This window comes from Castor canadensis, chromosome 16 (assembly GCF_047511655.1).
Source record: "Castor canadensis chromosome 16, mCasCan1.hap1v2, whole genome shotgun sequence".
In the NCBI taxonomy this organism is placed as follows: domain Eukaryota; kingdom Metazoa; phylum Chordata; class Mammalia; order Rodentia; family Castoridae; genus Castor; species Castor canadensis.
The window spans coordinates 63,863,626-63,888,236 of record NC_133401.1 but is presented as its reverse complement, the minus strand read 5'-3'; the positions used below and the strand labels follow the sequence as shown (position 1 = coordinate 63,888,236).

Here is a 24,611-nt window from a genome sequence, read left to right as displayed (position 1 = left end):
CGTCTTCTCCAGCTGCTTCCCATTGGCTGAACTCAGCCATAAGCCCACGGATAACAGTGCCTAATGATGGACACTGGGACACAGCAGGGTGGCAAGGAGAAAGGTGGATCGGGAGGGGCAAAGAGTATCAAGTATGGTAGATTATGGTACTACTACTGTTAACTGACACTCTCAGGTGCCAGACCCTCCTAAATGTTCCACCTATTTCATTACTTATTCATTGCAACAGTTCTCATAGATCATTAGTCCCATTTTATAGGTGAACAAAATGAGACCCTGTGAGTATAAATGGTTTGTCCAAGAACACCACCAGTAAGAATTTAATGGAGGGATAATTTGCAAAGGTGTGGGCAGAGTATAGGGTAGCTGACAAGAGATGTGGCCCTAGGATCTGTTAATACCCAGGATGCCCCTTGCAGGCTCATGGCCCATCTGTTGTCACCTTGGTGGGCTGGGAAATGCCAGGGCAGGGTGGCTCCTCCTCTTTAGGTCCTAGCCCTGTGCTCCTTTGCCTTTGGAGGTGGTGTCTCACCCACTTGGGTTTTGTCTGTGTTTGGAAGACTTTTCCTCCTGGCTGTTCCTGGCTGAGCCTTGGGGTCCACGGCCACTCCACTGTAGTGGTTGCTGGCTCTCAGAGAGCACCAAGTCTCCCCTGCTTGGATTCTTTTGAGGGAGATTCTGCAGAGAAAAGGCCATATGTCAAGGCAGGGGTTCTGGGGGGTGCTAGGTGCAGGGAGAGTCTGTTCTGCTGGGGGGAGGGAAGGAGGGGGATGGCCTCTTTTTCCCAAGGCTGTTAGAGAGGCTGTTAGACAAGTGCCCCTGTGATTCTCATGCACACTGAAGGTAGGGAGCTCTGCTCTCTCCTGCCTTCTGGGCAGGATGGCCAAGCCACCAGTGGTCACCTGGGAATGGAATGCCCCCATAGTAAATCTGCCATCTCAGTGTAATTTGAATTTGTTCTTAGAACCAGTGTAGATGCTGTCTACCTAGCTTTTCCTTCTGGCATCTGTACTGTAACAACTTGTTGGACCATGGCTGACTTTTAACATCTTCTGTTCTAAGAAAAATTATCAATGTATATACAATTTAAGTAATGAGAAGAATCAAAACTGAAAATTCTATTTGAACTCCACACCTTGTTGTGTGACTGGCCCTTAGGATAAAGTCCATGCCTGGTTTTGAGTAGCTAGTGCTCACTACTGAAGAGTTCAGCTCTCTGTAGGCCAAGAAGGGGGCGGCCGGGGTAGGGTGTGCTAGCCATGAGTCTCCCACTCAAGGAGCTGCTGCTGCTGTGTTCAGGGAGCTGCTGCTGCTGTGTTCAGGGAGCTCATACTTCATGGTTACATTGTAATTTACTTAGTCTCTATTGTCAGATACTAAGTTTCTCCCCCCACCCCATTATAATAATTCTTTGTTTTGTGTTTGAGATGGGGTCTGGCTGTGTTGCCCAGGTTGGTCTTGAATTGCTGGGCTCAAGTGATTGAGCAGCTGGTACAAAGGCGGGCACCACCAAACCTGGCTTAAATAATACTTTGATGCTCATTGTGTATTCACTCATCAAACATATATTTATATTGAATGTATATCCTGGGCCAGACCTTGGCGCCTTTATTTACATTTTGTATAACTTTATGCATGACAAGCTCTGAGGTGCTTTGAATTTAGGGGTAGTGTGGGGGATAGGTGTGTGGAGGGAGCTGGGGCACAGTGAACAGAGCAGCTGTCACTGCCATGCAGCTCATGAATCAGGGAGGATGTGTACCCCCCAGGATGGAGGTTATGTAAGTGTGTTGTGCAGACCATGTTGGGTGATATACTATCCCTCTCCTTTGAGCTTCCAGTATGGCTGGATTTACATTCCTTAGCTGGAGAGGCGCTTGCATAATTTGTTCAAGGTCAGCCAGGGAGGGTTAGGTAGGCTGGCAGGCTGCAGAGAGGAATCAGGGGCTGCTGTCTCCTGGTGTTGCTTTCTGGCCTTTCTCAAAGTCATCAGTGACTGCAGGAAGATCTCAGCCTGGCTCTGCCCTTCCTTTTGGTCTTACCCAGCATGGGCATAACGTCCCGAGGCTCTGTGCCCAAGCCATCACCCAGGCAGAGAGCTGTAGTCCTGTCTTCCGAGGCTGCCTTGTTGCCTTCTGTCTGTGTCAGGCCACCCTGCTTCATGCTCAACCCTAGAGGCTGGGCCGAAGGCATGTGGAGTGGATGCCGTAGAGATATCTGTGCGTGGGGAAATGCACAGGGAGCAGATCTGGTGGAAGGAGAGGCTAGAAAGGCCAGGGTCAGGGTTCAGCCTCCAGGCCAGTATCTAGCAGCAATGAGTGTGAAAGCGGATGCTGCTTTCTCTTCCTGGCCTGAGGAAACATAGTGCACATCATCAATTCTACCATAGCATTGGCTCTGATGTGGTTCTAAAGGATTTGTTAAAGTCTGGGTACTGTTTGTAATTGTAAGAAGGCTGACTTCTCAGCAGAGGCAGAGCTTCGTAGGTCTCAGCCTCTTCTTAATCCTGTTGGATGAGTGCAGCAGATAATGATGTGTGACACACCAAGAGCAGAAAGGAAGCTACAGGGTGAGGGCCACCATGCAGTTGTTCAGCCATGGTTATAACACATGGAAGTGTTGGCACTGAAGGCTGTGTTTTAGTGAATTCTCCTACATGCAGTGGGGGGGTGGGGGAGGCCCAAGGAAGGAAGCCCACACCACAGAAAGCCTAGCCCTCTCTGATGTCCTAATGGCCCCTCTTCTGAGCCATGCCATCCTGACTCCTGCATCCTTGCCTAATAATCTTCTTAGTAGTCTTGTGCATTAGGCTGATTTTTGCTGTGAGTGGAGTTTTTTTTTGACAGGTGGCTTTTCCTGTTGGGTCTTGGGGATTAGTGAGGACAGTGCCTTTGGGGCACATTAAATGATGAATGTTTTACCTTTTTCCCAAGGGAGGGATGGGTCCAGATGTGAAGGCTGCTATATTTGAGGGCTGGGTACTGGAGTGTCTCTTCTGTGGGGCTAGAGAAGAGTAGCCAGGAAGGACCTGGCTTCTGGGTTCTGGGGGATGCTTTAGTGGACCCAGAGATGCAGCCACTGGCTGTTCCACCTCTGCCCTAGGTTGGGCTGGTGAGGAGCAGCACTACAGAGAGGTGCTCTGTCCATGGATGGCTCTCTGCGCCCCAAGTGGGAATGGAGAATGTTCTGAGTCCTCTGCCAAGATGTTCTACCAGTCTGCTGGGCCGCGTTACCTCAGCTTTCAACCCAGTCTTGTTCGACATTGACTTCTCCTAGGAAGGTCCAGGCCCCCTGACCTGAGGTGTGTGCTGTTTCTCCAGGACCTGGCCCCTGGTTTCCTGGTCTGTCCCTGGGGAGCATGGGCCTACAAGGAGGAAAGAACAAGTGGGAAGATGGGAGCCCCCAGACCTGAGAGAGCCAGAGAGCGCAGCCTAAACTTCTTTCACCCTTTCTGTGCCTTGACCCTAATATGTGCTGACCTGCCCACAGGTTCCAAACTGCTCATGTGCAAGAAACAAAAATAGAACAGTAAACAGCTCACTGCTTTTCCCTGCTCTGACATAGGTGAGCTGGGACAAAAGTAGGGAAATGTAAAATAGGACCCCTGACCAGAGTTTTACAATGTAGCATGGAGAGGTTACAGTTGTTTCTTTTGCAGTGTACCCACGGTTTCCAAGGCCTCTCTGCTGTGTCTTTGAAATAAAGGCAACTTCCCATTTCGGGTGGTATCCCTTGGTATCATCTGAAGCCCTTGTCAGTGGGCTTCTACTCACCCATGCCCATGAGGCCCTATGACTGTGTCTGCCAGCTGTCAGGCACCTTTCTCTCAGACTCTGCTGGGAGCACAGGTGGGCCTAGGTGGGGCCTGTGCCTGTTCCTTGGCAGCTGAGCCCCACACATAGGCAGCACATAGGAACATGCAATGAGTGTGTTCATTGTGTGAATACTCGTGTGTAACTTCAGATGGAGTGCTGATTTAGGTATACCGTACTTTAAAAACTAATGGAACATCTGTCTGGTTAATTGAGGTTAATGATTGGGGATAGAGAAGGTGTGGGAGATGGTGCTTTCTCATGCATGACCCCCCTCTTTTTCAGGACAGTGCACACAACATTTGTTGACCCAGATTAGGACTTTAATTTTTGCATACACAGCTCATCAAATAAAGCCTTCCAGGGCAAAGATTATTTGAGTTTCTCTGTTTCCTTGAAAACTGGGATGCTTAATAAATGATGTTGACTGGCTTAGTCATTTGTAACAATCTCAGGTAGTACTTTTTTCTCCTTGGTTGGTACTGTTGAGAGAACCCAGGTCCTCATGTCTGCTAAGCAGGTGCTCTACTCCGAGCTACAGCCCCAGCCCCCCCAAGAAGTACTTTGAAAGGTCACACTGGAGTACAAAAAATGTTTAAATTAATTTTTTTTGGTAGTATGTGAATGGATTTCTTTTCATGCAAGGAGTTGTCTAATTAGTTAAATTTTATTATATTCTCTAGGAGGGTTCCCCTAAAGGAAAAAAGTTTTTGTGAACAGTTGGGCCCATTCTGGCACATAATAGGTACTCCATAAATATGTGTTGAATGAGTGAAATCAGAACCAGGTGAAAATACGTTGTCACACAAAGCTCTGACTTCTACTCAGTGCATTTAATGTCCTAGGTGCCGACATTTTGTAAGAGGATATGTTTTATTGGCAGAAGTCCTGCAGTTCAGTAAAGTAGTTGGCTCGTGGGAATGTGTCTTTGACAGTTAATTCGTTCACCAAATATTTACTGATTCCTACTATGTTCTGGGCCTGTGTTCAGGCCTGGGGATGCCCAGGAGGAGAGGTCGAAGGTCAGGCTAATCTGTCAACAAAAACTCTCACTGAGTGTCTCCAGCTCTGGTCACAAAAGGTCAAGACAACACATGCTTCTCTGCTCACACCTGAGAGCATGGGGTTCCTAGAACTCTTAGTGGGTAATTTTTCAGTTGTTAATTGTATCTAATCATTTTTATTGATGGGAAACTGATTTCCATAGTTGCCAAAGCATTTATTCTGGCAGTTCTTGTATTGCAGCAGAAGATGGCTGTGCCTCCTACATATGTGGATCTTGGCAAGTCTGCCAGGGACGTCTTCACCAAGGGCTACGGTGAGTGCCAAGGGAGGGAGGACCTTTCGGTTCACAAGTGGGGTTGGCATGTTTGCGATTTTACCTGGAGTAGTTTGGGAGACCTAGGGTGGTCACCTCTTGAGAACGTCTCTGTTGGGAAAACAAGATCAGCTTTCCATGGCGGGTGCAGTAGTTTGTGTTGTGTACCAGTGGGTGGAAGCTTGTGCATGGCTGTTGCATTCTCGTTTTCTCTTGCAAGCGTGGAGCAGTTCTGTGGCTGCTGCTGTTCTGCTGCAGATCCCTGCTTCTAAATTTAGCCTGACATGCCCATGAGGCTGATGACTGTGTCTGCCAGCTGTCAGGCACCTTCCTCTCAGGCTCTGCTGGGAACACAGGTGGGCCTAGGGGGGCCTGTATCTATTCTGTCTGCTGCTGTTCCATGGCCGTCAAGCCCCACACATGGGCGGCAGCAGCAGGGACTGGGTGTCCTCAGTCCTCCAAGCCACAGTGTATTCCCTTTTAGAAAGTATTTTCAAACAGCCATGAGGGAGGCAAGAGACAGAAATGCTATTCCTGGCTTATTTAACCTGTTATGGTTATCTTCATCCTTTAGGATTTGGATTAATAAAACTTGATTTGAAAACGAAGTCTGAGAATGGTTTGGTAAGTTATCCAACTCACATGGAAGATAGGTATTTGTTGTTGATCAACAGGTGTCTGTGATGTAATACACTTTTTGGACTGTGGCTGTCACATCACTATATATCTGTATGATGGGTGGTCTGGGGAGCCATGCCAGTAACCCCTAGTTCAGTAGCTGTTAATCTTTTTTTTTTTTTTTAATTCATATGTGCATACAATGTTTGGGTCATTTCTCCCCCTCTCCCCCACCCCCTCCCCTACCTCCCCCACCCCCTTCTTCTCTACCCTCCACCCCCTTGATACCTGGCAGAAACTATTTTGCCCTTATCTCTAATTTTGTTGAAGAGAGAGAGAGTATAAGCAGTAATAGGAAGGACCAAGGGTTTTTGCTAGTTGAGATAAGGATAGCTATACAGGGAGTTGACTCGCAATGATTTCCTGTGCGTGGGTGTTACCTTCTAGGTTAATTCTTTTTGATCTAACCTTTTCTCTAGTTCCTGGTCCTCTTCTCCTATTGGCCTTAGTTGTGTTAAAGTATCTGCTTTAGTTTCTCTGCGAGTAGCTGTTAATCTTTACAGGAAAATGAGGGTGGGCTCAGTTGTAGTTTACTTTGTGTTGCTTTCTTTGCTTTTTTACTTTTTTTGTGGTGTTGGGGATCGAGCCTGGGGCTTTGTGCATGCTAGGTCAGCGCTCTAACACTGAGCAACACCCCAGCCCGATCCTTATTGCTTCTTACTTCAAAATTGACCTATGTTTAATGCCACATAATTATTTAAAAAAAATCTTAGCAGTCTTCTTTAGATTGTAACTCTAGCAGCTGTTGGGAGGGAGAAGTTAGGGTTTGAATTAGTGCTCTGTCAGCTTTAGCTCAATGCTTTTTATCTGTATGAGGCTGGAGTCAGGATGGAAGTGGGGTGCCTTCCTGTCAAGACTTCAGAGTTATAGGCGAGAAAGGAAAGCTATCTCCTAACAAAGATTCCCCAAAAGATTCCTTTAGGTAGCAGGCTCCTTTACTTCCTTCTGCACTTTTAGTATTTAATTGAACTGTAAAAGTAGCTTTTACCTGCACACACTTAGGGACTCACCTGTTGCATAGAGGCCTGAAGTGGCATGCCAGGCTGAAGGCTGTGACTCTTCCTCTTCTTTGAAGGAATTTACAAGCTCAGGCTCAGCCAACACTGAGACCACCAAAGTTAATGGCAGCTTGGAGACCAAGTACAGGTGGACTGAATATGGCCTGACATTTACTGAGAAGTGGAACACTGACAACACACTTGGCACCGAGATTACTGTGGAAGATCAGGTAATGGCTACCTTTGAGAAGCCATGAGTAAAATGCTTTTACTCATTCCCATCAGCTGGCCTGATGTGTGACTAAACTTGCTGGCACTTTTCTTTTCTGTTCAGCTTGCACGAGGACTGAAGTTGACCTTTGATTCGTCCTTCTCACCTAACACTGGGTAAGAGTCTTAATTTCTTTTCCCATAAGAGCATTCTGTGATAGTGTGGGTCCTGGAAGCCCTTTGTGGCAAAAAATTTTGGAGATAGGGCTGACACCACCTAAAACACAGCCTCCAATACCTATAGATTTAAAGTTCTCTGGTTTTGCTTCAGCCCCAGGACATACCCACATCCATCCATTAATGGACTGTGCCATAATAAGCACTGATTAATTTGGGAAAGGTATTTTTCCAACAAATTGTTTTGAGTACTACTGTGCTTGGCTCTGTCCTCATCTGGGGATTGAGGGTGCCCAGGCCAGGCTGCTAAGTCCCCCCAAAGAGTTTCCTTTCTAATGGAGGATGTGAACCAGTGTTTAGTTTTGTTTTCTAGTAAGATTCTGCACTGTCAGTGTGCTCCTGGCTGCAGGCAACAAGGTTTCTGGCCCAGTAATGTTTCTTCTTATATGAGTAAAGCTGCCTGCTGGAAATATAAGTGGCCAAGGCTGAAGGACAGCAGGTGACATTTGGAAGCAGAGCCTAACTGGTCACTGTTGCCAGCTTGTTTTGCAGGTGTAATGGGCCCTTCTCCCAGCTTCCTGTATAAGATCATTATTAACCCTGTGGACTTGACTGAAAAGTAGCTCTTGAGGCCCCACATTTCTTTCTAGGCCCTCTGGTCACAAATGGATTAGGCTTGTTGGTGGTTTGTATATCAGAGGCCACATAGCATCTGCTCAGCGCCTGGATGCTTTACATGGCTAGAAGGGACTATTCCTTTCTAGAATCCACCCTTATTTTTTCTCACTCAGAATAGGATTCTCCTAAATTAGGGAAGGTTGTTTTGCACACTGATGATGGAGTCCAGGGCATGTGCTGAATTTCAGTTTTTAGTTTGACAGTTGGGGCAAAATGCACATATAAAATTTATCATCTCAATCATCTTTAAGTGAATTTCATTTTTTGCCATTCTCCATTATCTTCCTTTCTCTCTTCTTTCTTTTTTTCTCTTCCAACAAATGTTTATTAGAAGTGAGATCCACTAAGTCTAGGTGCTCTGCTTGGGGTGGAGGCCACTGGGGAGACAGGATCCTTTTTATTACTTGGTTATGGATAGTCTGAAGAACTTAACTGATTCACTTTTTTTTTTTGGTGCCGGAGCTTGCTAGGCAAGCTCTCTCCCTCTGTGCTATATCCCCAGCCTGGGAGCTGGTTCACTTTTGTTCTCCTCTGCTGTGATTCCTCCTTTAGGAGCATTTGGTTGTCTCCTTCCCCTAAGTCTTCTGCCATTATATCAGGGAGAAGTTATCCAGAGAGACCCCTTGATAGAATGAGGGACTGGAGAATAAACCTGACTTATTTGCTGCCTGACTTTGGCTGCTGCCCTGAGATGGCACACTTTGGGATTTGTAAGGGATTTTCCATAACCTTTGGGAAGGTTGCACGAGAAGTCTTTTAAAAAAGAAAATTAACTTTTTATTTTGGAATAGTTTTAATGCTTTTTTTATACAATATGTTATACAAAAATGTAAAAATAGAGCTTGGTTTGTAGCTCAGAGATAGAGTGTTTGCCTGGCATGCATGAGGCCCTGGGTTGGATCCCCAGCACCACCAAAAGAAAAAAAAAAGGATAGTATGTAGGTCCTTTATACCTTCCCTCAGCTGTGAACCACATGTAGGGTTGTGGTCTCAGAAGATTACAATGGAGTTGAAGAATTCCTTGTGATGTCATAGCACAATGCATTATCACATGTCTGTGCTGCTGGTGTAAATAAACCTATTGTGCTGCCAGTCCTGTAAAAGTATACCACATATGATTATGTATACTGCATGATACTTGAGAGTGACAACAAATGATTGTGTTACTGGCTTTTATACTTTTCCAAACTCTTTTTTGGTATACTGGAGTTTGAACTCAGGGCTTCCCACTTGTTAGGCAGACACTGTGCCACTTGAACCACCCTCCAGTCCTTTTGCTCTGGTTATTTTGGAGATACGGTCTCGCTTTCTGCCCAGGCAGCCTGGATCACGATCCTCCTATTTTATGTTTCCTGCTGTAGCTGGGATGACAGGTTCACACTACACACCCGGCTTTTTTTTTTCTGTTGTGTTGGAGTCTTGCAAACATTTTTGCTCAGCTGGCCTAGAAGCCTCCCTATATCAGCCTCCTGCATAGCTTGGAATGACAGGTGTGTGCTACCCTGTCCAGCTATTGGTTGAGGTGGGGTCTTGTGATCTTTTTATCAGGTCTGGCCTTGAACCACAATCCTCCTGATCTCAGCCTCCCAGTAGCTAGGATTTCAGGCATGAGTCATGGACACCTAGCTTACCTTTTATCATTATTGTGCACCACTCTCCTTCTACTTGTAAAAAGCTTACTGTAAACCAGTATGCTGTGTTGCCCTGGCAGCAGTCTCATGCATCTCATGTTTGCTGTGTCTTTTGATCATATCAAGAGGCTCTGCTGAATGATTAATCTGGACCATCTAGGTTTGTGTAAATGTATTCTGTGAGGTTTGCTTAATGGCAAAATTGCCCAGTGATGCATTTCTCAGATGTGTCCCTGGCCTTAAACAAGCATGACGATCAGCATCAGAAAATTAATGTTGGTGCCATACTGTTAACTGTTGTCCCACTGATGCCTTCTTTCTTTCCAGTTTAGGATCCTCCATTGCATTTAGTTGTCAGGTCTCCTTTGTCCCTTCTAATATGGAACATAGTCTCAATATTTCTTTGTTTCTCTTGAGCTGGACATTTATTTTGGTGAGGGGAGGAATGGTTGAATTCAGGGCCTCATATTTGCTAGGCAAGTTCTCTACTACTTGAGCCCTGTCCCTGATCTGAACGTTTTTGAAGAATGGCCAGTTGTTTTGTAGAATATCCTTCAGTTTCAGTTGGTCTGATGTTTCCTCATTATTAAATCATTTTTGGCAATTGTAGACATGATGTGTTATGTCCTCAGTGCGTGCTATCAGGAAGAATATGCCAACATGCCTCACCACTGATGGTGTTGACTTTGATCACTTGGTTAAAGTGGTGTCTGCGAGGTCCCTTTGTAAAACTACTCTTTTGTCTCTTTATAATTAGTAGATGTCTTAAGGGAAGTTACTAAGACGGCAGATATTCTACTTCTCATCCTGCTTTGGCTCACAAATGGAAACTTCCTTTGGTAATTCTTGCCTGCAACAGTTGTGTTTGGCAAATGGTGATTTTTCTATTCCCATTATTCCTTCACTTATAAATTGGAATTCTACCATAAAGAAGGGCCAGTCCTTCTCCCTCATTTATGTAACCAATTATTTTTACAAGTACGGATTCATGGACATCTGTTTTATTCTATGGGACATTTATTTTATTCCATTGCATCATTTATTTTTGGCTCACGTTGTCCCCAGTGTGGCACTGGGAGATCCTTCAGGTTGACATCCTGTTTGCTTTTGAAAAGCTCTTCTCCTTTTTTTGATTTGAGTTTATCTGTATTTCTGGTTTTAGAAGATGTACCAGGTTCATTTATATTTGTTCTTCCCTAGTCCTGCTATCAGCCATTTCTCCAAGGAGCCCTGGTTCCTTACATTGGAGAATGGTGTTTAGAAGAGAAAGTCATGGGTACCAGGTGTACATCTTGTTACTGGGTATTTGTAGGAAGCTTTGATGACTCTTAATGGAGATTGGTAATGAATGCTGGCTTTCTGAAGTGACTGAGGGTGCTGCCTGGGAATGCACCTGAATCCTGAAGGAGTTGAGTGTAGATCACATCTGGAGGGGGCTGCAGACCTCATTTAGGGACTAGCACCCACCTTGAATGCCTTACACAGATAAAGCCTGATGTTAACCACAGACCAGAGTAATGCCTTTCTTGGGTGCTTGTCAAATTAGACCATGCATGAATAGCTTCAGGAAAAAAAAAAAAATCCCAGTGATATTTGCCATGGAAAGGCTCCTTGGCAGTGGTGCGCTGTGCTAGAAGAGCAGAGACCTGGGGAGAAGCTTGAGCTGCTGACCAAGGTCTCTTGAGACAGCAGTTGAGACGCTGTGTAAACTGGTGTAGGTGGTGCACATCACTAGTCAGAGGCCCTGTCACAGGCATTGCACTTGGCGGTAGGCAATAGCTTTTATCTGGTGGCCATAAGATATCTGATTTCTACATTTTGTGGCCTCCTTCTCTTTCTAAATGTCAGCCTCACAACAGCTATCTTGTCATCAGTTAGTTACCCAATCAACTTACTACTCAAATAGTCATCTTCTCATTAAGAGCAGGCAAAACAAGAGAGGTAGATTTGGAATTTTTCTTATTGAGAGATAATTTGTTTGTTGTTACTCTTTCTCTTCAAGGCTTGCCAAGATGTCCCGAAGCATCTTGGACAAAATTGAGGTCCCAAGGAGTTTCATTGTCACTTAAGAAAAGTGTTGACTTTGTTTTCAATTGTGACCTCACTGACACAATTATTCTTCTCTCACTGACAACTTGGATGATTTAAACTTTAATTTTTTTTATTGTGGAAAATCTCAAACAGAAAAGAATATGCAGAATATATAAAAAAGTACACTAAGTCCTCAGCGTATATATTCCCATCAACTCTTCTAATAATTACCCACCCTTGGACAGTCATGTTTTATTTACACAAACAGAAATATAACTCTCCTCCCTCCCCATATGATTTTAAGTAAATACAGCACGTAACTTCACCTGAAAATATTTTAGTATATGTCTTTAAATGGTAAGATTCCTTTTCTTAGACACACAGCCACAGAATAATTGTGACATTGATAAAAGTTAGTATTAGCTAGGCATGGTGGCACATGCAATTTCAGGGCCAGCATACTACAGAGTGAGACCCTATCTCAAAAAAAAAAAGTTGATCATAATTACTTAACACTGTCATCTTTGTTCAAATTCACGATTATTTTCTTGACTTTTTTTTTTTAACAGAATCAAAAATTATCCATGTAATACTGGAAAAATTGATTTGTTCCACTCTTCAGTCTCTTAATTCATCCTCTCTCTTCCCCTTCCCCCCACATTTATTTGTTGAAATAAGATCATTTGTCTGTAGAGTTACATCTAGACTGATTTTACTGTTTGTCTCCCTGGTATCACTTAACATGTTCCTCCATCCCCCATACTGAGTGTGAATTGGTAAGTCTAGAGGCTTCCTCCCATTCTGATTCTGTTATCAGGGTGGAGACTAGAAACAGAGGTGGTGCCATATGCCATATGCTTCCACTGGCGGGTACTTGTGGGGCCTTTCCCTCTTTGGATGCTATTAATGCCATTTATGACCTAGTAACTCATTAGGGATTACAAATGGTGATTATCACTCTGGAATTAATAGGTATAGGCAAGAACTTTCTCAATGGAACCCCAGCAGCTCAGCAACTAAGAGGTAGCATAGATAAATGGGACTTCATAAAACTAAAAAGCTTCTGCTCAACAAACGAAATGGTCTCTAACTGAAGAGACCACCCACAGAGTGGGGGAAAATATTTGCCAGCTGTACATCAGACAAAGGACTGATAACCAGAATATATAGGGAACTTAAAAAACTAAATTCTCCCAAAATTAATGAACCAGTAAAGAAATGGGCAAGTGAACTAAATAGAACTTTCTCAAAAGAAGAAATCCAAATGGTCAAAAAACACATGAAAAAATGCTCACCATCTCTAGCAATAAAGGAAATGCAAATTCAAACCACACTAAGATTCTACCTCACCCCTGTTAGAATAGCCATCATTAGCAACACCGCTAACAACAGGTGTTGGCGAGGATGTGGGGAAAAAGGAACCTTCTTACACTGTTGGTGGGAATGTAAACTAGTACAACTGTTCTGGAAAAAAATTTGGAGGCTACTTAAAAATCTAAACATTGATCTACCATATGATCCAGCAATACCACTCTTGGGGATATACCCAAAAGACTGTGACACAGGTTACTCGAGAGGCACCTGCACACCCATGTTTATTGCGGCACTATTCACAATAGCCAAGTTATGGAAACAGCCAAGATGCCCCACTACTGATGAATGGATTAAGAAAATGTGGTATTTATACACAATGGAATTTTATGCAGCCATGAAGAAGAACAAAATGTTATCATTCGCAGGTCAATGGATGGAATTGGAGAACATCATTCTGAGTGAGGTTAGCCTGGCCCAAAAGACCAAAAATTCTATGTTCTCCCTCATATGCGGACATTAGATCAAGGGCAAACACAACAAGGGGACTGGACTTTGATCACATGATAAAGCGAGAGCACGCAAGGGAGATACGAGGATAGGTAAGACACGCCAAAAACTGGATAGCATTTGTTGCCCTCAACGCAGAGAAGCTAAAGCAGATATTTTAAAGCAACTGAGGCCAATAGGAGAAGGGGACCAGGAGCTAGAGAAAAGATTAGTTCGAGAAGAATTAACTTAGAAGATAACACACATGTACAGGAAATCAATGTGAGTCAACTCCCTGTATAGCTATCCTTATCTCAACCAGCAAAAACCCTTGTTCCTTCCTGTTATTGCTTATACTCTCTCTACAACAAAATAAGAGATAAGGGCAGAATAGTTTCTGCCAGGTAGCGAAGGGTAAGGGGGGGTAAGGGAGGGAGCAGGGGGTGGAGAGTAAGGGAGGGGGCGGAGGGAAGGGGGGAGAAATGACCCAAACATTGTATGCACATATGAATAAAATAAAAATTAACAAATAAGCAAACAAAACAAATGGTGATTATACCACTTTTATAATTTCTTCAATTATTGCTGTAATATTCCATCAACTATTGGGTGACCTTGGGGTGTAGTTAGTAGAGGATAGGTAGAGTAAATGTTTGATTTCTTTGTTTTCAGAGTCACAAATTGGTTCTGTAGTCTCTAAAGATGATTATGTGTGTTTTGTGTGTCATTATGAATTTATAGATTAAAGATATTTGATGTGTTTTAATCCACTGTGGATACTATTCTTACTGATGCTTACATTGTCCCACTTTTGCTTGCCATGGAAGCCTCTTCATATAGGCTCTTAAATCCTTTTGCCCTGTTCCTATCATCTTTGGTAGCTGTGATAGATTCTTCAGGCTCACCTTGTACATTTCCTTTCCCAGATCTGTAATTGGCCATTTCTCCAAGGAACAGATTAGAATTGGTTCTTTGGAGGAGAGAAAGGTTTTTAGAGTCCATGGTCGGCATGCTGGGACTGAAGTTTAAATCTTAATGTGAATAAAGCTAGTTGCTGATAGGGCTGTGTAGTCCTTGGGGCTCTGAGTAGACCAGGTTTCTCCTGAGGTGGCTGCTAAGAATGCAGCTGACTGGGAGGGTCCACTTTGTAGCTGAATGATAGAAGCAATCAGGTAATCACAGTTCACATTCTATTTGACAGGCATGATCTGTTCTTTAGTGTTTGCTTTTGGTAGAAGACATAGTGATAATAAATATACTTGTAGGTGGCATGACTCACTGCTTTTTCTGAGGGATACTGGGTCTTGAGAATCAGGCCAGCCAAGCCTCTATGACTGTTCTGTGATGGGCTTCTGTCATGAACGTCATGTGAGGTCCAGTAGGCACCTGTGCCTGGGAAGTGCCCAGTTCTCTGGATTATGTACTTAGTGGAGTCTCATAGATTGGCATTGAAAGCTATCTTTCCATTGTACTCACGTAGAAGGGATCTAGGATTTTTCACTTACTGGGTGAGCCACAAGAAAGATGACCATCTCCCTAAAACTGCTGTACAGGTAGCTGCCTTCATGACAGATATCTTTTGCATCTTGCCATGGAGGCACTCTGTCTAGTAAATGCCTCCGTAGGCTGCCTTATTATGCATAGGGAGAAGGTAGAAAAGAGGACTTAACTTCACACTCATTGTCCAGGCCTCTGCCTGTGCTCATGTGTTAGTATAGTGGCCTTCTGCAGACTGGATTCCAGGTCAACAAAGCTGCATCCTGCCCAATGTGACACATAGCTGCTTAGGGAGAGCTGGGCCCTGACCTCCCCTCCTCCCTCCCCTCCCATCTCCCCATTCAAACTGGCACTAAAAAAATAAAACACATTTCTTGGTGTGATTGTACCTGGGCGAAGTAGCTTCTGATTTTAATACAATTTCTTTTCCTTCAGGAAAAAAAATGCTAAAATCAAGACAGGGTACAAGCGGGAGCACATCAACCTGGGGTGTGACGTGGACTTTGACATTGCTGGGCCTTCCATCCGGGGTGCTCTGGTGCTGGGGTATGAGGGCTGGCTGGCTGGCTACCAGATGAATTTTGAAACTGCGAAGTCGCGAGTGACACAGAGCAACTTTGCTGTCGGCTACAAGACGGATGAATTCCAGCTTCACACCAATGTGTAAGTGTCTGTGTGTGGGGTTTGAGTGTGTGTGGTAGGTGGTCGCATTTCATTAGTTGTTTTCTAATCTCAGTCTTTTTTTTTTGCAGTACTGGTGTTTGAACTCAGGGCCACTCCACCAGTGGCCTTGAGCCACTCCACCAGTCCTTTTTTTTTGTGATGAGTTTGTTTGTTTGTTTTGCCTGGGCTGGCTTTACACTGCCTTCCTCCTGATCTCTGCCTCCTGAGTAGCTAGGATTAGAGGCGTGAGCCACCACTGCCTGGTTTATTATTATTATTTTTTTGGTGGGACTGGGGTTTGAACTCAAGGCTTTGCACTTGCAAAGCAGATACTCTAGCACTTGAGCCACACAGGTGCTCTAGCACTTGAGCCACCTCTCTTGTCAATTTTTGCTCTGGTTATTTTGGAAATGGGGTCTGGTGAACTATTTGCCCAGGCTAGTCTTAAATGATGATACTCCCAATCTCAGCCTCCCGATTTCAGCCTCCCAAGTATCTAGGATTATAGGCATGAGCCACTGGTGCTCAGCTGAGCTCAATTATTAATCACTGTAATGTGAATTTGTTGGCATCAGATGAGCCAAATGGCCTGTTAGCATTTTTCTGTTTCCCGCCTACAAGGTGTCTTAGGTACTTTCCGTTCTGTGTACCACATATATCACCCTGATGCACACAGAATGACTTGATTAGTTATAGCAGGTGTTAGTCCCAAGTGGTGCCACTTCCCTGCAGTTTGCTGGGCCCTAGAGATCCTTTCAGTTTTTGTGAACAAAATGGGAGTGGGAGGGTCAGCTCTCTGCCTCGTACAGTGCCTGAGATTCATCTTGTTGTGCTTGATGAAATGGAGACATAGTAAACAAGACACAAAGTGTCTTCTCTGTGAGGTGGGCTCTTTGCAGTTTACCTGCTGGACAGTGTAGGGAAAGTTACAAGTTAGGTTGGACAGAGCCCCTGTCATCAGACTTAAGAATTGAAAAAGAGTAATGATGGTTGAGAGAAACTACAATTTCAGTCATAAAAATACTCTTGTTTTAGTAAGTTCCATGAAGAATACTTGTGGCACTAGGTGGGCTCAACTTCACCAAGTTTTAGTGACCACTAGAGGTCACTAGAGAAGTGACTGCTTAAACTTAAGACCAGTAAGTGGTATTAGTGGTAAACTAATACTGTTTCCATTAATAACAGTGTTTTTGAGGAATTTTTGTCATTAGTTTAAAATGTCAAGTCTTTTAATATTGAGAAGTTAGTTAAACTATAGCAGCAGATAGTGTAGTGGGAGGCAGGGGAATGGGGAGAGTGTGAAAGGGGCAGCATCAGGGAGTCTGCTGAGGGAACTGTTCTGTGTCCTCATGGTCATGGTGGGTACATGACCCTGTACATTTGTTGAAATTTGTAGAAATGTACACCAACACAAGGCCAATTTCATTGTATGCTAGTTTTTAAAAAAGCAACACACATTAAAAAAAAAAACTCATAGGAAAAATATCAAGGCACAGAAGTGGTTTTAAATTTAGAATTTGGCTAGAATGGCAGGGTCTTCCTTAGTTTATTCGTACTTCCTTAGAAATTGGTACTGGTACTAGGAGAAACGAAGGCTGTTTGACCTTCCCCACATACCCGAGTGCCAGCATTTTCAGTAAGTAACAAGTGGACACTGTTAATTTTTGGAATTGGCTTGGAAGTAGCTGATGTACCTCTTCTAGTGTGCCTGGGTGTTGCTGAGACCCAGATGTGGAACAGACGCTCTTTGTGCTTCCTATAGGTGAATTTGAATGGGGAGTTTCTCTGCTTATGGGTTGAAGAGCTAAGTACAAAAAAGCAGTGTTGTGTTCCTGGTTTTAGAATATTCTGATTTGTTTTGGTGGGACTGGGGTTTGAACTCAGGGCAGTGTGTTTGCAAAGCAGGTGCTCTACTGCTTGAGACACATCTCCAGGGCATTTTGCTCTGGTTATTTTGGAGATGGGGGTCTCATGAACTCTTTGGCCAGGCTGGCCTTGAACCTTGATCCTCCCAATCTCAGCCACCCAAATAGCTAAGATTATAGGCATGAGCCTCTGACTATTCTGACCTTAAAAAAAAAAAGCACTCACTTAAGCCTTCCCAAATGTCCCCATTTGAATATTATACTAAAGCTATTAGACGTCTATTATTTTCAGCAGGCTGTCATTTTATAGTGTGGTTGGGCTATCTGAAGCAGAATTCCCTGTGAGTCAGGTTCCTGGGCTCTCTTTGTACTCTCTTTTTTGGTGGGACTGGGGTTTGAACTCAGGGCATGGTACTTGCAAAGGAGGTGCTCTATTTCTTGAACCACATTTCCAGTCCAGTTTGCTTTGCTCTGGTTATTTTGGGGATGTGGTTTTGAGAACTATTTACCTGGACTAGCCTCAAACTGTGATCCTCCTGATCTCAGTCTCCCAAGTAGCTAGGATTATAGGTGTGAGTCACCAGTGCCCAGTGCTCCCTGTACTTTCTGAAAGCACAGGGGAAATCTTAAAAATTTAGAATGTACTTAATGAGTATTATTGAAGATCAGAATTACCCAGGTAACTATGATGTGTGTGGTGGCTAGTGCCTGTAATCCCAGCACATGGAAGGATGAGGCAGGAATCAAGGCCAGTATGGGTTATGCAGCAATACCCTGTCTCAAAAAATAGAGAGCAAGGAAAAATAATTTGTTCTTGGGTCCTTAAGCTCTCTGCTGGATTCTAACGTGTGTGGACCCTAACTCAACAGTTATGCCGCTTCCATTGGAAGTATCCAAAGTAATGAGGCAGAATCTTAACAATGATTGTATGTTTGAAATGTTAGAGAAGGTTTAGGTGAGCTTAAAGACCAGTTTATGTAAGGAGGGTGATTATTTCTTTCTTAGAAATTGCAGCATTGGGTTAGGGAATGCAGCTCAGTGACACAGTGCTTACCAGGTGTGCATGAGGTCCTGGGTTCAGTCCCCAGCACTGAAATTAAATAAAGAAGGAAAAAGAAAAAGAAATCATAACATTAAATGTTTTCTTGAGTTTTAATCCAAGGATTTAGGCCCAGGGGTATAAAATTGAGTGGTACAAAGGGAGGGCTTATGAAAAGCAGTGATTCCAACCAACCTCAGCCTATTCCTCTCAGGTCCTTGGTGGCAGAAATACTTTAACAATTTTTGTTTTCCATGGTTCTGCCTATAGGGAAGGATGCCTTAATGTGCACTGTGCATAATAGGCACAATCCAAAAGCAGTAGTGGTAGACAGTCTTTGATCTGTGGAGATCCCAGGTTGACAGAGAAGTTTCCTCAGCTCTTAATATACTTTTGGGGGTAGACACACAAGCACTGTTTTTCAAACTCCTCTGAAGTTTCTTTGAGGTGAGGCAGACTTCCCAGTCTGAGAGCTTGAATAGGGCCCAAAAGGAGGAAGAGGAGGATCTGAATGGCTGGGAAGGGAAAGGAGGTATTCCCAGTGACTGGAGTCAGTACAATGTGTTTGGTTGGGAGTTCGGTCAATTGAAGTTTCTTTTTTTCAACAATAGTTTGGAATTTAGCAAGAAACTCTTTTTCAAATCCTACCAGGATCTTGGATGTTGCAGCATGGGTGAAGGTGGATGAATCTAAATTGTATGTTAAGTTCTTTTATTGTTGCTGCTTCTCAAGGGGCTGTAGCTGTGTGCACCCCTAACCCTCAGCAGTGACTACAGCTGGTTGCTCTGTATTAGTCAATTGTAGAACTGTTGTGACCAAATACCTGACAGAAACAACTTGAAGAAGTAAAGACTTACTTTGGCCCATGGTCCCAGAGGGTTCAGTCCCTGGTTGCTTGGGCAGAACATCATGGCGGTGGGTAGAAGATAGGTATTTACATCATGGTGGACATGAAGCAGAGAGAGCAGGAGGAGGGGGTCAGGGACACGATACCCCTGGTGACCTACTTCTTCCAGCTAGGTCCCACCTCCCAAAGTTTCCCAAATAGTGCCACCAGCTAGGGACCAAGCCCTCAACATACAAGCCTTTGGCACAGGGGTGGGGGCGGGTATGGACGACCTCATATCCAAACTAACACCTGTCTTCTGAAGAACATGGAGCCGGGAGAGGACAGCCTTTTTTGCTAGTTCTAGTTGTAGTTCTTCTCATTTGCTTTCCCTTCCCTACCATTTTTATGACAGAATCATTTAAAAGAGTAAAAACATGATCAGCAGTAAAAAGAAAACACAAGCATCCCAATGTCCCAGTTACTGCTTCTTTTTTAAAGAACATTTGGAAGCAAACTTCAGGTTCTGTGCAGCTTGAGTAGTTGACTGGGGTGTCCTTGCACATTCCCAGTGATGACAGTTTTTACCTTCTGAACCTTTGTGGCTTTGGTGTCTGTCCCATTCTTATCAGATGTCCTATATTAGTACCTGTTTTGTAAAATTTGGCAGTCTTCTGGCTTTCTCAATACCAGGCATAGGTTTAGTCCATTACTTGTTTCCCTGTCTTCAGTTTGACTTGGGAAGGCTCTGCTTGGCCTTCACCCACCTCCCTGGATGGCTGGGCATCTTTCTCTGCTGTGCTTGTTTGCAGGAACGATGGGACAGAGTTTGGCGGCTCCATTTATCAGAAGGTGAACAAGAAGTTGGAGACTGCTGTTAATCTTGCCTGGACAGCAGGAAATAGTAACACTCGCTTTGGCATAGCAGCCAAGTATCAGATCGACCCTGATGCCTGCTTCTCGGTAGGTACCTGTGGAATCGTGCATCTCACAGGACTGCTGGAGTTCTGTGCTTCCACTTAGAGATATTCTCACTGCAAAGAGTCCCAAACAAGTGCGGTGACAGTGCTCATACTTACTGTGGGTGCCAAGACTTGTACGGAGCCTTTTCCATGTGGGTTATTGCATTCAATCCCCTTTGAGATAGGTACTTCCCCACCTCCCCCTTTAATCTCTGTTTTTACGTAGGAGGAACTGGAAGCTTAAGGAGGTTGAAGGAGTAACTTGCCCAACACCAGAAGAGGTTATTGAGTCTCCTCTTTAACAGTCCCTGTTTCCTAGTACATACTATATAAGGGGGTGCCTTGAAGCCTAGGCTTTTAAATGCTTATTTTTGCCCTCTTTTATTTTTGTTTTCAGTTCCTGCAGTCCACAGCAGAGGTTACAGCTAGGCATAGTGGAGCATACTCATAGTCCCAGGTCTTGTGAAACTGAGGATCCAGACCTTGAGGGCAGCCTGGGCTACATAGTGACACTGTCTCAAAAATACAAAAAAAAAAGGAAAGAAAAGAGAAAGAAATAGGGTCAGTTGGCGTCTTGTCTTGTAGATGCAGTAGCATTGCTCATGGGCCTTGAATTTTTGCAGTTTTTGCAATGACTCCTATTGGGCTCATTTCTGTTGTTAGAGGCCACTGTAGGTTGTACTGCTTTTGGGGTGGAATGAGGAAGTCTCACGTTGCAGAATGGTTACTGCTAGTTTATGTAACTTATAGTCAGTTCAGTTCTCTTGAACTGGAAACTGAATTTCACTCGCCTAACATTAGACAAATAAAAAGAGAAAAGGGGCCTCATTGTATGAGCAAGCAAAAAGGGACAGTTAGAAGGGACACTGTCTGCCAACAGCCTTCATTCCCTTGCTTTGTTCTTATGCAGAATGTAAGAGGTCACAACAATTTGAGCAGGAAAATCTCCACCTACATTTGATATATTTCATACTGAATTTAATGCATTCCATAAATGAGTGGTCATGTTTCTGCAGCCTAGAGTGGTTGAATAAAGAGCTCTTACTCTGGAGAAGGAAGTGTGAAATCCTTAATGTTTTCATTTGGTCTTATCTCTTTCCTATCTAGGCCAAAGTGAACAACGCCAGCCTGATTGGATTAGGATACACTCAGACCCTAAAACCAGGTATGTGTTGCTAATGTGTGAAGTTAGTTCTCTTCCTTAAAAAAATTGTGGTGCTCGCTTGCTGATTTATGCTGCTGCTTATGAAATGCCAAGATAGGACAATGTAAGTGAATTGCATAGTTTTATAATTAAATGTTTGTAAAGGAGGTGCAGGGTTATGATAAAACATTTGGAGAATATGAGAAGGCAGGAAGGAGAAAAAGCAGGCCTAACACATATACATTTTTGGCTATTTTCTTCCATCCTTTTCCCAATGTGTACATATGCTTGATACATATTTCCAGTAGGTCCTCAAAACCAGCCTATAAATCATCTAGGTTTCCTCTGCATATCTGCTAGGGCAGCCCATGGTGTGTGAGAGATCCAGGTGATAATATAACCTTTGAACCCTGAAAGGCTGATTACACAGTGTTAGAATCAAGCTACTCTTGGGAAAATCAGGGCATTAAATCTAAGATTGCAAGCTAATCCCAGGAAATCAGTTCGGTGTGTGCATGTGTACGTGTGCACGCACATTACGCATGTGTGCACATGGTATGGAGGCAAGTGCCAGACCTCAGGCCTGATTCAGGTTTTGAGTTTCCTCCCAAGGGATGATTGCTAAAGCAGCTTACTGCAGCAGTAGACAGGCTAATTGTAGGAGGATGATGAGAGGGAAAGGAAAGTGAGGTTCCAGAAGTGGGGAACAATGATAGTTGTTGCATAAGTTCACTTGAAGACACCTGTAGGTGAGATGGCATTAAGGGGGACTGAAGGGCCACATAGTTTGGCCTCTGCTGATTGCACATGGAACAGGTTCTGAATTTGATGTTAATTTTCTCTTTTCTTTCCTCCGTCCCTCCCCTTTCCTCTCTGATTTTCCACCTTGCAGGTATCAAACTAACACTGTCAGCTCTGCTGGATGGCAAGAATGTCAATGCTGGTGGCCACAAGCTTGGTCTAGGACTGGAATTTCAAGCATAAATAAATACTGTACAATCATTAATTTTAAACTATTTTGCAGCATAGCTACCTTCAGAATTTAGTGTACCTTTTACTGTTGTATGTCTGGGATGCAAGAATTGCTAAATATCATGTTAGATCTCCAGGTTAAAGATGATTCAGCTTTAAGGTGTTACTGTTTCAAAGATGCAGAAGAAACCCAATTGCAAAAAAAGGTCCTTTCAGTGGGAGACTAGGGGAAAACTTTGCAGCCCCTCTAGAGATGCCAGGTTTCTTTTTAAATCATGGCTGCAAGCGGAAGCTGGTAATGTGTAGGTACTTTGTAAATCTGTATTGAGTCAATAAATGAAATTGTGATTTCTTGAGAATCAAACCTTGATTTCCTAACTCTAATTGATGAGAAGCCTGTTGCTTGATGGTGTGTACAAATTCATCTGAAAGGGACTTTTTAAGACAGATCTTCATGCCCTGTTACCACCCTAACTGTCATCACCTCTTTTACACCAAAAGTAGTCTGCAGGGTGTGGTAGCTGTTTCTTTTGTGCCATTTTGAGGTGGAGAGGGTGGGTGTGATGAAGCTAATAATTCAGAACATAATTCCTTTTTGTGTTATGGGTTTTTTTTTTTTTTTTTTTTTCCCCTTGCATCAGAGTATGAAATAGCTTCCAGGAGCTCCAGCTATAAGCTGGGAAGAGTCTGTGTGATTGTAATCACATGGTGACAACACCAGAAATCTAAGTTGGACTTCTGTTGTATTCTCACCACTCTATTTTTTAGCAGTTTAATGGATACATTTTAGAGTCTTCCATTTTGTGTGGAATTAGATCCTCCCTTCAAATGCTGTAATTAACATCACTTAAAATAAAACTTGAATAAAATATTGAAACCTCATCCTCCTTCATTGTTTTTACTAATGAAAATGTAACTGGACAGGGCATTTGTTTAGATTTGTTCTTCGTCCTCTTGTTCTGTGATGCATGCCTGTAATCCCAACGACAGAGAGAGAGAGAGACACACACACACACACACACACACACACACACAGAAACACTAAATTATGTCATAGTATATCAGAAGCCCAGGCAGGTGTGTCTGGGCTCTCTGCTCAGGTTTTCACAATGTTTAAAATGAGGGTGTCAAACAGATGTGTTCTCATTTCAGCAAGAGATTTGGTGTCCTCTTCTAGGTTGTGGCAGAATTCAGTACTGTTTGGTTGTAGGAGAGAGGTTCTTATTTCTTTTCTGGCTCTCAGCTAGAGGCCACTCTCAGTGCTTAGAGACCACGAGCATTCCTTGCTATGGCATCCTCTCCATCTGCAGTGCCAAGAACAGAAAAATCCTCTCATAACTCCACCAGTCCCCTGGCCTTAATGCTAATTCACAAATAGAGCAGGGTTTTTGAGAAAAAGGAAATATGGTTTATATTTGTCAGACAAAGAGAAGGATGGGGAGGCAACCTATCAAAACTGTCATTCCACTTCTGAGAGAAAATACCTGCTTGTGTGTGTGTGTGATGGGGTTTGAACTCAATTTCAGGACTTTGCACTTAGAAAGCAGATGCTCTGTTGCTTGAACCACACCTCCAGTCCATTTTGCTCTGGTTATTTTAGAGATGAGGTCTTGCAAACTATTTGCCCAGGCTGGCCTTGAACTGCAATCCTTCCCAGCTCATCCCCCCAAGTAGCTAGTATTACAGGTGAGAGCTACCTATCAGTGCTTTGCTAAATGTCTACTTTTTAAAAGGGAGTTCAGGGGCTCAGTTTGTATACATAATGAAATGCATGTCCCAGAATAGGTGCTGCCTTAGTTCTCCTGGTGCCCTGGCACCACATCTCGGAAGCTATCTGTCTTGGCTCACAGGTTTACTTTCCTGGTGGTCAGAGAGCAATAAGGGGTGGAAGACTGCCTGACTTAATTGAAGAGTAAAGGGTGGTAACCTTGGGCTCTCTAGCATGTAGACAAAAAGGGGGAAAATGTCAGTTTGATTAACAAGCAGAGTAAAATGGCCAGCACACAAACTGGCTACAATCAAAGTTTTTCCCTTTTGTAGTCCTAGTAACATTTTGCCCACTGTCATTTCATTCTTTCCATTTCTATGGAAAAGAGGCATCCTAATCATTTGTTTTCTGCCTGTAGTTAATTTGTGGGCCCAAGTAAGGAGTCCATCAGTGCTCCACAGCAAAAGCAGCTTTTAAGCATCATAGAAAGGGCCCCATCCCTTTTAAGGGCTCACCTGACTAGATTATTCCTTCACTCCCTCAGGGTGATCTCCCTTTCATAAAGTTAACTGCTTGATAATCTCTTGTCACAGGTATAAGTC

At 43.7% G+C, this 24,611-nt stretch overlaps 1 protein-coding gene across 4 annotated transcripts in view; it reads left to right on the top strand.

The window, feature by feature from the left end:
- Nucleotides 1-23,183, top strand: part of Vdac1 (voltage dependent anion channel 1) — a 28,215-nt gene extending 5,032 nt beyond the window's left edge. For 2 of the 4 annotated variants that reach the window (XM_020181277.2, XM_074057292.1), the window contains exons 2-9: nucleotides 5,058-5,130; nucleotides 5,705-5,754; nucleotides 6,884-7,036; nucleotides 7,141-7,193; nucleotides 15,266-15,493; nucleotides 20,036-20,186; nucleotides 21,293-21,350; nucleotides 22,222-23,183. In XM_020181277.2, the coding sequence (XP_020036866.1) occupies nucleotides 5,064-5,130; nucleotides 5,705-5,754; nucleotides 6,884-7,036; nucleotides 7,141-7,193; nucleotides 15,266-15,493; nucleotides 20,036-20,186; nucleotides 21,293-21,350; nucleotides 22,222-22,313 (852 nt within the window). In that variant the 5' untranslated portion in view covers nucleotides 5,058-5,063 and the 3' untranslated portion in view covers nucleotides 22,314-23,183. The other 2 variants (XM_074057291.1, XM_074057293.1) reach the window with 2 other exon arrangements.
- Nucleotides 23,184-24,611: the final 1,428 nt, after the last annotated feature.